General features: G+C 40.4%; 2 protein-coding genes and 1 long non-coding RNA gene across 4 annotated transcripts in view; 2 read left to right on the top strand and 1 right to left on the bottom strand.

Annotated features, from left to right (window-relative positions):
- Window positions 1-2,068: 2,068 nt before the first annotated feature.
- LOC108530498 (uncharacterized) lies at window positions 2,069-4,206 on the bottom strand. Its single transcript, XR_001885856.1, has 3 exons — window positions 4,114-4,206; window positions 3,851-3,911; window positions 2,069-3,349 (listed from the first exon to the last, which is right to left on the bottom strand). It is a non-coding gene; the product is annotated as an uncharacterized LOC108530498 (long non-coding RNA).
- ATP13A4 (ATPase 13A4) overlaps window positions 2,431-12,709 on the top strand; it is a 161,816-nt gene continuing 151,537 nt past the window's right edge. The window contains exons 1-2 of the mRNA XM_017873452.1: window positions 2,431-2,550; window positions 2,760-2,921. Of these exons, the coding sequence (XP_017728941.1) occupies window positions 2,536-2,550; window positions 2,760-2,921 (177 nt within the window). The 5' untranslated portion in view covers window positions 2,431-2,535. The remainder of the gene's footprint in view (window positions 2,551-2,759; window positions 2,922-12,709) is intronic.
- TOMM22 (translocase of outer mitochondrial membrane 22) overlaps window positions 12,206-12,709 on the top strand; it is a 3,407-nt gene continuing 2,903 nt past the window's right edge. Inside the window, exon 1 of one of the 2 annotated variants that reach the window (XM_017873454.1) lies at window positions 12,206-12,562. In XM_017873454.1, the coding sequence (XP_017728943.1) occupies window positions 12,209-12,562 (354 nt within the window). In that variant the 5' untranslated portion in view covers window positions 12,206-12,208. Of the gene's footprint in view, window positions 12,701-12,709 lie in introns of those variants that run through there. The other variant, XM_017873453.1, reaches the window with a different exon arrangement.

Here is a 12,709-nt window from a genome sequence, read left to right as displayed (position 1 = left end):
GGTCCGAATACTCATTCTGTCACTTACTAATGGTTTGAATGTAGGCGAATTACTTAATATCTGCACTGTGTTTCCTTGTCTGTCAATAAGAATGATCAGAATAGTATCAACCACAGAGGCTTTTGTCAGGACTGCGTGCAACAGTGAGTGTAAACTGTTTAGAATTGTGCCTCATATCCGGAAGTGTTCGGTAAACGTTCTCCTTGCTTTCCCACACAACCTACCCCTGTTTCTGGATATGCTTATGTTTGTAGACCAAAAGCACTAAATGAGGGTGAGTACTGTCCATAAGTAGTGTTGCCATAGATCAAATCTAGATGTTTTACCAATAGAACTCCCAAGGAGCCTGAGGAAACTCTCTCACTACTGGAGTCCTCAGCTCCACTGAACCAGGTTGTGGAAAATAATTTTCCACGGACACCTGATTTTTATAAAAGCTTTTAATGTTCATAGGGACTTACATATTTTCCTTTTCAAGTTTGGCTTAAATATTGTAACAGCATGACCTGATTTATTTGATGGGGTAAGTTTGTATACAGTTTCTCCTCTAGCTCTTAATCAGTTACACACTCATCTCAGTCTCACAATGGTGCATGAGTTACCAAGGGTATTCAGGAACCCAGCCAAAAGAAAACAGTGCAAATATTGCCAGCGATAAACAGGAGAATGAATTGCTTCTCTCTCACCTGCCCAGGAGCACTGATATAGTTTCGCCACGTCACATACTAACACTCCTCAACCTCCATCAGTTGAGATGAAATTTGGACTATGATGTTTTATATTTTTTTCTGTACTGAATATATAATTACTGCCTAGTAAGGCTGTTAAATGTTCAGTTAGGTTTTTTGAGTTATAATTTTTTATTGAGGTATGATTTTTAAATTTATTATATCTTTTCATTGAGATATAATTCACATTTCATAAAATTCACCCTTTTAAAGTATACATTTCAGTGAGGTTTAGTATATTCACAAATTTGTGAAGCCATCAGTAGTTCTAGAACATTTTTATTGCCCCCCCCCGAAAAGAAACCCTGCATTTCTTATATTTTGACCTTGTGATAAAATGTTAATTTTCATTTATTTGGTTAAATTGTGCTAGCAAATTTTTGAAACCAAGAGAACTATATATATGTATACACACACACACACATATATACATACATACATATATATTTTGTAATTACTATTACAATGGGTTTACTTAGCTTACTTTTTATGTTTATCTTATACTTTACTATTTGCTCAAGGTTTTACACATACAACATACTCACACATACATACACACACACGCACACGTTGATCTTGGTCACATTAGGGCTGTTTGGGTCAGGTTGGAGATATCATTGCCAATGTAGCTTGAGGGAGAGACAGTGGACATGGTGAAGGTAAAAATAACTGTCTTTTGTTGAACACCTATTATTCCCCAGGCACTCTTTCTTAAAAATCTGTTTTAGGACATATGCTCGATTATCATCATCTTTATGTTACATGTGAGCAAATAGAGGCTAATGGAGTTTGTATAACTCGTTATATCCCAAGGTAGCACAACGACCACCTAGTACAGTCCAAATTTGAACTCAGGCCTTCCGACTTTAGTGCATATGACCTTAACCACTGTGTGCTACCACCTACTGTTCAGTTGCACATTTAATTTAACAATCCTAACAGCACTTGATCGGTGCCGTACCATGTACCTTCACAAAGATCTCACTCCATTCTCTCAACAGTCCCGTTGGGTGGTGCCAGAGAAGAAGGGCCAGTTCCTGTAGTTAAATGGTCACATAGCAAGGCCAGTGCAGACAAGCAGCTGGAATCCAGGTATTTTGCCGGAGCTAGGGTAGGGGTGTGTTTCTCTACACCACGCTGGGACTTCTAACATTATCTTAGGCTTCTGTTCCAGCTCTTATAGTAACAACCCACTTTCTATCATATTTGTTTGGAAGTGTGAATCCCTACATCAACACGAGGACAGCAAATATGACTTAACTTTTTTAGGTAGTCCCTGTGCTCAGGCAATGTTTATTGAATAAATGTGTAAACAAATTTAAAAAGAGTCTGACCATGCAGTCATTTGAATATTTTAGTTCTAGACTCTGTTAAGTGCTGGAATATCAGTATTTTAGTGAAAGGAGACTACCTAAACTAGTTTGATGTTACCTTTGTTCATTTTCTACGTGTGTTTCAGAAAAGTAAACTTAATTTCACATACACTTCAAATAGAATGTTTTTTGCATATACCAGGAAATGTGATTACAGATACCTTTTGAAGAGGATGAGTGATAATTTGTACCTTTTGTAAGCAAACTGAATGAGAGTACTATTAGAAACCTATGGATCGAAGCCTTCATTCATCAGAGAAAATCTGCAGCTCTGTGCCCTTCCTCTCAACCCAATTCCTTAGGTCCTCTGAATAAAGCAGTGACCTGGGAGTTCTTGCACCCGCTCCTCGCTCCTGAGAAGGGTCCTGCCAACTCTGTATTGTCCTGTTGGATTTGCAGTCAGAAGTCTGAGGCTGGCAGGCACTGGGCAGGCAATGAGTTCTTTCCCTGTAAGTTGGGCACAAAAAGATCGGCATGGGAGCAGCCTCCTTTGAGACAGCTGCTCTGAGAGGACGCAATAAGCAGGGAACAGCCAGAAATTCCTCCTAGCAGAGGGTGACTTGTGGGAGGAGTTCAGTTTGCCAAGTATTGTCGTTTGTTGAGAGAAGGTGTGTGCTCAAGGAGGAGTTTTAACCTGGAGGATCATTAACTCTTTTAGTCAGCTGAGGAGGTGCGGTGGCTCAGTGGCTCGGCGAGTTGGAGTTCGTCCTGGAAGCATCTGCCCAGCAAGGTCAGGGAGGAGGTGTGGAATAACTCTTTCATGGGACACTTTGAGAAGGGCCAGCACGCTCTGCTCAATGAAGGAGAAGAGAATGAGATGGTAAGATTCTAGCCACATTCCCTTCTTCCCATCCCACTCCTCAGCCTACGAGACACACACACACACACACACCACACATACACAGACTTCTCTGCAATTTCACTCTGGTATTACCTGAGAAAAGGTCATGTTTAAGAAATCTCTCTATCCTGTAAATATAACCTCTGACAGCAGAAATTTGCTAGAATGAAAGTATTGTGTTTATCTTGTCAATAATGTTTTCTTTTTAAAGAAAACAGAGAGGGAGAGAAGCACCATGCCACCTTATGATTCTTGTTTGAGTCTCAGTGGTATAGCTAGTTCTGTTCAAAACACCTAACAATTTTAGGAAATCCCTAATGTGAGAAGCAGTGTATTCCCTGGTAGGAAGAAGCAGAAGTGCCGCTAGGTCTTCAGCCTTCTCTTCTCACATAGCTTGTTCACTGAGTCTGTTGGACAGGGAAGACATACAATATTAACAATTATCAGCCTATACACATTTCTATTTTATTCTAGAATTTTACTTTTGTGGCTTCCTCATTATAGAGATTGGTTACAGAAAACTTTCGGTAGTTAGTTATCTCCTTTATTTTAGATGCACTCCTATCTCAAGAACTATAGGAAAATCCAAGATGACTCATGCTCAGGATGAATTTAAAACTATTTCTCAATTACAATGTAATCAAGAGAGAGTCAGAAATGTGTACTTCTGTTTAATAAGGTCTTTCTGCTAATTGTGTAAGCATAGTCTTTTATGCCAGTAATGATGTAATTAAAATGTTAAAATGTGATGCTCTCATTCAATAATAACATTTTGTCTTCCTGGAATTAATATGTAAATAACAAACCTGAAAGATATTTACTTAAAATGTTTTTCTTGGTTAATTGCTTTAGCCCTGACTATTAAATTCTTTGTTCCTAAACTGGTCTTTCAAGTCTAATCTGCTTACCTGTTCCTATAGCAACAACATTTTTTGGACTTTCAAGAGTAGATCCCTTCTGCTATCAAAGCTGAAAGAATTATAAAGAAGTGAAAGGCACATTAATTCAGGTGCCTTTCTTAACCATATCCTTTACTTCATTCAGATTTGACTGCCAAATGAATTGTCTTTAGCCCCTCCACAAATGTCACCAGAAATGACTTGCTAGCCCACATTGGATATCGTCTTTGTTTCTTTAAAGAGTTTTCTTTAGGAAGTGAATGTTTCATTACTCTCGATATTAAGTTGAAAAGTTTATCTTCATCTTGAATACTCTTCACCAGAAGGCGGAGGCTGCCTCCTCTGAAACATTTTTTTTCTCTCTCTCTCATTTAGAAATACACTCACTCTTTTTCAGTACACCCCTTTCTGCTCTTGGACAATTTGTCTTTCAAGTGTCAATAAGAATCATTTATTTTCCAGAAGACATTCATGGTTGTAGGGAAACTGTTACCTCTTCCCTAGCGTACATATTCCACCAAAGCAATTCATTAACAGTTCATCTTCATAACGTCACCATCAGATGCATGAGGAAGTCCACCTAGTTTTGTATGCATCTGGAGCCCAGTTAGGAGAGGGCTTTTAATATGGAAAGGGACACTGTGTTTTCTGGTGGGCAGTCATTTGGCTAGTAGTCTCAGCAGAGGTGCAGCAATTAGTATGCACTCCTGAGCTCTCCATCCTCTTGTGCCTACAGAAACCTGGCCACCTGCCTGTTGCTGTGTCTGACATTCTGTTCCTTTTTAACTCACTCCTCTATCCCTTGCCCAGAGCAGTAAACTTTAAAAATTATCAAACTATATATATACATATATTCTACATATTTTGTAGTGATTTTTAGTATACACAGCATTTTCTTGGCCACTAGCTAATTTAGTTTTCATCACAACCCTATGAGGTAGATGCTGTGATTCTTACTTTAAAGATGAGGAAATTGATGCACACAGAATTTTCCGAAGGTTGCATCAACCGGTAAGTCCAGGCGCTGAGGTACCACACAGTGGTGTTTAAGTTGATAGCTCTTTTGTCTCTGGACCTGAGCATAGCCCACTGATACCTCTTCCAGTTCTTCCAGAGAACATTGCACCCATAAGAGAACACGTTCCCTTCCTTCATAAAACAAAGCTAAGGAGAACATCAACATCCAGTCTTCTTATATTCCTCAGGATCTGTTCTGTTATAGATAATTTGAGTTTCTATTTTCTTCAAGATAATTTGAGTATCTTAAATAAGCCTGTTTCCTCTGACTTCCAGGTCTAGAAATGTGTCACACCAAAGTGTTTAGGCTTGTGCTTTGTAATATACTTTACTTGAAACTTTGCAAATGTAATTTCTCTTGTGGTAGAAATTACTTCAAATTTCAAGAGAAAACAACATTCTAGGGTTTAGACCTCCTGTCAAATAAAGAAGAAGAATATTCTGAGGGCTAAAGATGCCTGGAATTATCTTCCATTTTAGAGTTAAAACAAAAACAGTCAGGGCGCGGTGGCTAATGCCTGTAATCCCAGCACTTTGGGAGACCAAGGCAGGCAGATCATGAGATCAAGAGATCGAAATCATCCCGGCCAACATGGTGAAACCCCATCTCTGCTAAAAATACAAAAATTAGCTGGGCAGGCTGGTGTGCACCTGTAGTCCCAGCTAGTTGGGAGGCTGAGGCAGGAGAATGGCTCGAACCCGGGAGGCGGAGGTTGCAGTGAGCCGAGATTGCGCCACTGCACTTCAGCCTGGCGACAGAGAGAGACGCTGTCTCAAACATAAGTAGATAAAAATAATTAAATAATAATAATAAACAAAAGCAAACAGGAGCTAAAAAGCAACCCTAGGTGACCTGAAAGTAATATCTTTAAGTGCAAAATGAGACAGGAGCCAAAGGAAGAAAGAGGCTTTTGGAAGGAGAAGGAAGGAAAGGTGAGAAAGTGCCCTTCGGGGAATGTTCACCTAAATGACTGCCTCAGAAAGGCTTTGAGGAGGAAACTCCTGGAGAGCACTGGGACAGGACAGGAGGCCTGGCTCTCACCGGCCTTGGGCTAGCTGCTTACCTGCTCTAGCCTCGGTTTTTATGCCTGTAAAATAGGACTGGTCCTTCTTACCCCTACCAGACTCACAGAGCTCTCATGAAGATCAGTGGGGATAATCCGTATGAACATGTTTTGAGAAGTATACAGTTCTGGTGAAGTGTGAGCTGCTATTATCTAAATAAAGGTAGAAAGAGCCAGGGCCTTAGCAGTTAACCAATTGAATAAATAATACCCCATAAAAATGAGGTCGTCTCTTGCCATTCAGTTATACCAAAAGGAATATGTACTTTTTCTTTTTTTTTCTTTTTTTTAGACAGAGTCTTGCCCTGTTGCCAGGCTGGAGTGCAGTGGTGTGATCTCAGCTCACTGCCACCTCTGCCTCCCGGGTTCAAGTGATTCTCCTGCCTCAGTCTCCCGAGTAGCTGGGGCTGCAGGTTCATGCCACAACGCCCAGCTAATTTTTGTATTTTTAGTAGAGACAGGGATTCACCATGTTGGCCAGGATGGTCTCGATCTCTTGACCTTGTGATCCACCTGCCTCTGCCTCCCAAAGTACTGGGATTATGGGCATGAGCCACTGCACCTGGCCAAGAATGTATACTTTTATTCATAGGCCGTAGAGACTACTTATAAATGGAGAGGAGCTGGGTTATTTTCTACTTACCTAGTGCATACTTTGGGAAAACACCAACCTTTCCGCTTCCTTGTTTGTGAAGTGTGAGTATGAGAATGCCTGGGAGCACAAATCTCTTTCAGTCGTGACGTTTTGTATTTCTATTTTGAAGGACTTTAGAACCGTTTCCTTATACCATGACTGAGCAAAGGTATCATATGGCTTAATTGATTCTAACATTACTCTTTAGTTACACCTTAACACAATCAATCTTTTGGGGAAGTGTTTTGTTCCAGTGAGACTTAAAATTAATGTCCCCTGATATTTTCCCTAGGCCTTAACAAATAAGACCAAAAAAAAAAAAAAAAAAAACCCTTTGAATTCTTTTCTGATTATAAAGGTAACATATGTTTATTGTAAAATATTGCAATGACAAATAAGGATCTAAATAATGAAGTAAATATGCTTCATGAGTTTACCACCAGACATGTCAATAAGAAATGCAGGCTGGGCGCCGTGGCTCACGCCTGTAATCCCAGCACTTTGGGAGGCTGAGGTGTGCAGATTGCTTGAGCCCAGGAGTTTCAGACCAGCCTGGGCAACATAGTGAAACCCTGTCTACAAAAATACAAAAAAAGTGTCTGGGCGTGATGATATGCACCTGTAGTCCCAGCTACTTGAGAGGCTCAGGGGGGAGGCTTGCTTTGGTCCAGGAGGTTGAGGCTGCAGTGAGCTGAGATCGTATCACTGCAGTCCAGCCTGGGGGATAAAGTGAGACTCTGTCTCAAAACAAACAAACAAACAAACAAAAACATAAAATTCATCACTTTCTCTTTTGCTCTATCTTCATACTTATCTATGCTTTTGAGATTATTTGCATCTAATTTATCTGTGTCATGGAAATACAAGGTAGTGGTATTACACAGCATGGTGCAACTGTATTTCTTTCCATTTCTTCCCGACTCCTAACTCAGTGACATTACATTAGTAGCTTGAAATAAATAATGTTGGTGATATTTATGCCACGGGAATCTGTAAATACTACAATGGGACTCCCACCCTGGCTCACCTGAAGGCCAGCTGTTAAATATTTACCAGGACATCACTGAACATATTATTACCTCATAATCTCCCTTTTTCCCCTACATGTGAAAAAACAATATGAATATTGTTTTTGGATATCATCCGTTTGTTTGCATCATGGCAAAACAAAATTATTGTATTGATTTAAAATTTATATTCTTAAAAAATACATACACGTACTTGGAAATATGTATTTTTTAATGTTAGTTTTTTTTGGAGAGAGGGTCTCTGTCTGGGTTGGAGTGCAATGGTGTAATCGTAGCTCACCACACCCTCAATCTCCCAGGCACAGGTGATCCTCCCACATCAGCCTCCTGAGTAGCTAGGACCATGGGCACATGCCACAATGCCTGGTTAATTTTCTAGTATTTTATGTAGAGATGGGGTTTCACCATGTTGCCCAGGCTGGTCTCAAACTCCTGGACCCAAGAGATCCACCTGCCTTGTCCTCCCAGAGTGCTGGAATTATAAGAGTGAGCCTCCACACCTGGTCAATATGTATTTTTTAACAAAAATGGAGTGATTCTATCTCTACTTTAAAAAGAAGAACTAGCCTTTCCATTATACCTACAAATGCCTTATGGAGATATATATATGTATTTGATAATTAGAGTGTCACATAACTATTTCAATATTCAAGTTGTGTTTGGATGAATTGTACAGTATCAGCAGGTTTCCCATGTTGCACGTGTATTATGTCTAATTTTTTGTTTTTTTGGCTGTGATGATCAACTTTGTACTTAGGTTTTTATTTGTTTTTCAGATTATTTCCTTAAGATAAAGGCCTAGAATTATTATTACTGCCTTAAAGGGGGCATGCATTTTCTATTTGGATTAACACATCATGCCCAATTACCCTTCAGAAGTTGTAGTTGTACCCATTTATAATCAGACCAGCAATCTTTTTTGAGAATACTTGCTTTCTCCTCCATTCATGCCAACATTGAAAATTATCAGTCTTTTTAACTTTGGCTCATTCAGTATACAAAACTGATATTCTGTGGTTGTATTATTTTTACATTTCCTTGATTTGAAGTTGAACACATCTTTATATGTGTATTGGCATTTATATGTTTTCAACTGGAATCTCTTAATTTTGTAACTGATATTGTACCAGCCGGTAGTGGGTAACTAAAAACTAATAGTGGAAAAGTACGATAAGCTCTTTTTGGACTTCCGTGTCATTTTGGAGAACCTAGCAACGGACACGTAATGTGGCAGCAGGGTGGTGTGTGGTCGTTGCCACATTGGAAGTCCTGTCATGCCTTCAGCAGGAGCTAGGAACATTTTTTTCCACCAATTATTCGGCTCACTTTGATAGCTGATGTTCGTCTTTTCTTCTCTAACACCCGGGAGCAAAAGCACCTCCCCCACCTCAATAGCCACTTGTTTATTATGCTCCATGAGCACCTCCGAGGCAGTTGCCAATGTTAACTAGTGAACCCACAGATCTCATAGTGGGGGAATTGTGTTCAGGCTGAGACATTTTGTCGTTTGAAATGTTCAGGAAGCTGGGCCACTGGCCAAGTCTAGTGTCTTTATTCTCGATTCATTGCTGCAGAACTCCCATGAAGTCAACTCATCTTCGATATAAATTTTAGAGGAGTGAAATTTAATTGCTTCTTGAAGACAGTGACCCTGCTCATTTCACATTTTCTTGGCTTCTCCTTTCCCCTTCCCATTACACTCAGAATTTAACACAGTGCCTGGCACAAAAACTCAGGGCATGATAGCATAATTGCAAGCTCCATTAACTGCAATTTTGCATTCTGAGAACAGGGAGGCAGCAGGGCTCCAAAGTAGGAGTGGTTTGAGTAATTTAAAAATAAACCTAGAAAATGTTATGTTATTTATTTGGAGTGGTCAATGGTCAATAGTCTCAGAATTTTATCAGTTAGTTCCTCTCTCCCCCAAGAATAAGAAAAGCTTATTCTTCCGAGTTAATTAGCCATGCTATACTATTTTTCTATGAGATACTTTATCTTTTCATCCATTCATGTATAAACTCAACAAATATTTAAGAAACCTCTACTTTTTGCCAGGAGTCCTCTGTGCTAACTAAGGAGGAATTTGAAAGAATAGCAAATAGCTTCTGTTTTCAAGGAGCTCACAATCGAGTGGCAGTGCTGAGTACATAATTTGCAGGACCCAGTGCAAAGTGAAAATGAGGTGTCCCTTGTTCAACAATTATTAAGAATATCAGGATGGTGATAGCAGAGCATTAAGCCAAGGGTAGGGACCTTCTGAGTGTAGGGCCCTTCTGAGTGTAGGGCCCTGTGTGACCGCACAGGTTGTGTGCCCATGAGGTTGTCCCTGCAAGTTGGGGACCCAGGGGTACAAATATAATGAAAGTGTGATATAACAGTTATCATTTTGAGAGCTATGCATACAGAGCTGTGGGAACACAGAAGAAGGAAAAATTCAGTCAAAGAAAACTTCAAGGGGAAAGATGACATTTCATTTCCCTGGAGTTGGGAGTAAGATTTTGGAAGAACTTCATAAGACATTCTAATGAATATCCTTTCCAATGATTCTCAAATATTGATCTGTAGAATCAGGTGGGGGAGTACACACAAAATAGATTCCTAGGTCCCATTCTAGACCTACTAAATTAGAATCTTTGATGGTGGAGCTGGACTTGGTCAGAATGATTGTGATGCCAGCCCGGCTGACACAATGTGGAAGCTACTGGAAGTTTTGAAGCAGGGAGTAATATGGTAGGATACTTTAAAGGATGTTACATCATGGAGTGAGCAAAGTTGGTTGGAAGAGAGATCAGTGAGGAGGTATTTGAAATAGTCCAGGTGAGAGGAATAGGACTAAACTGTATAGCCTTGTCAGAGAGGATGCTGAGTAAAAAGTGGATTTAATAGATATTTAGATGATAGAATGAAGGAGACTTCATAATCCAAAGACTGGGAGGTAAGAAAGAAGAGGTAACAGGATGAGTAGTTATTAAGGATGTCTCTAAGGTTCTTAGCTTGTCCGATGAGGAAAGATGATAATGCCATTTAATCCCCAAAAGAAAAGTAGGAACAAGTTGAGAGTAGGGATGGCAATAGTAAGAGCAAATACTTAAATGGCGATTGATTGGAGCCAAGTTCTGGACTAAGAACTTTACACATAGTAATGTATTTAATCCTCTCAGCAACCCACTAAGGAATTATCATCTCTCTTTTATGAATATGAAAATTTAGGCACAGGGAGATGAAGTGACATTACCAGGTTCATTTGGCAAAGTAAATGGCAGCCTATGGCTTAAGTCCTTGCCTTAAATAATGGTTTGTTGCCTATTATTTTTGTTAAATTTTGGATGTGCCACTTTAGTTGTTGATGGTAGAAAAAACATCAGGGTGTAATCGAAAGAAACATAACATTAGGAGGCTGGAGACCAGCATTGTTGTGTTGGTTCTAACATGATTTATTCTTACAACCCTAGAGCACTTCACCTCTCTTTAACATTGGCCTATTTACAAGGTGGAGATAATGTTACTCAAACACCAGGGTTTCAGTCTAGGTCCTGCTGCTGGCTGCATAGAAAGCCAATCAGTGAGACAGCAAGTATTGCCAGGAAAGATGGCTTTTATTTGGGTGCTGCAGCTGAGGAGATGGCACTTCAGTCTCAAATCCATCTCCTGACTGACTACAATTGGGGTTTATGTAGCAGGAAAGGAATGTAACTACATTGGGTAAACAGGAATTAGGGAGGGGTAAGGAAATCATGAGGGATGAGGGACCTGGTTTCTCACTGCCTGAATGTGAGGATCTGGTGAGTTTCAGTTCCTTGATACTATTCAGGAGTCCTGAGGGTGAGTTTCCTGAGGGAGGGCCAAATGTAAGTTTTAATCTCAAGACCTGGGTCAATTTTAGTATTTTTATTTTAAAAGACTGTAAAGATCACTTCTATGGGACAATTGGGCCAGTTTCAATAATAATTCCATAGTGGATTGAACCAGGGCTCAATACAGATGATTTCTTGACCCCAAAACACACACACACACACACACACACACACACACACGCACAATTTAAACATTTTTAAAACAGATAAAACCGCTGTGAAACATCTTAAGAAATTTAAGTAATACTCAATTTGTTTTCAAAGTGCTGTGAGTTTTTTAGTCAATGAAAGAAAGAAAACATATCTGAAAACATTATATCAGTGGGAACTGGAAATTTATGGCAGTTGTGTTAATTACTCATAAATAAAGAAATAAGGAGTAAATCTATTGGCCAATGATTAACTAATGCTGAACCGTATAGGGTCTTCAGGCCCATGGAAGACAGAGCACAGGAACTTGAGTTGGCACTTTGGGGAGGGAGTTGGTCATTTGCTGATGGATCCAGAAGAGATTCATTTTGGGTGCCCATTTCAAGGCTTTGTAAAGACTAGACAGATTAGGTTGACTCGATTAATTGGCCCATAGCTACTTCTGAGTGCCATTCATACAAACCTTGGTAAGCTGCCTGAAACCACAGGCTGGGTAGAGTTGAAAGGCAGCTCAGAACACCATCTCCTCAACTTTTCCCTCAGCCTAAGGCTATTCTTATGGACAATGAGTACAGCTATACCTGAAATGATCCCTTAGAAAAAGAATAGAGCCTACAGTCATGGCCGCCGCCGTTGCTGCTGCCGGTGCCGGGGAACCCCAGTCCCCGGACGAATTGCTCCCGAAAGGCGACGCGGAGAAGCCTGAGGAGGAGCTGGAGGAGGACGACGATGAGGAGCTAGATGAGACCCTGTCGGAGAGACTATGGGGCCTGACGGAGATGTTTCCGGAGAGGGTCCGGTCCGCGGCCGGAGCCACTTTTGATCTTTCCCTCTTTGTGGCTCAAAAAATGTACAGGTTTTCCAGGGCAGCCTTGTGGATTGGGACCACTTCCTTTATGATCCTGGTTCTTCCCGTTGTCTTTGAGACCGAGAAGTTGCAAATGGAGCAACAGCAGCAACTGCAGCAGCGGCAGATACTTCTAGGGCCTAACACAGGGCTCTCAGGAGGAATGCCAGGGGCTCTACCCTCACTTCCTGGAAAGATCTAGATTGTTACTGCTGTTTGAGCTGTCTCGGTGGGATAAGTTTGAAATTCAAGTGTTTGAACTGCTGATTATTTG

The sequence above is a fragment of the Rhinopithecus bieti genome, unplaced genomic scaffold (assembly GCF_001698545.2).
Source record: "Rhinopithecus bieti isolate Rb0 unplaced genomic scaffold, ASM169854v2 scaffold_5626, whole genome shotgun sequence".
Classification (NCBI taxonomy): Eukaryota; Metazoa; Chordata; class Mammalia; order Primates; family Cercopithecidae; genus Rhinopithecus; species Rhinopithecus bieti.
This window is presented reverse-complemented; position numbering and strand designations above follow the sequence as displayed.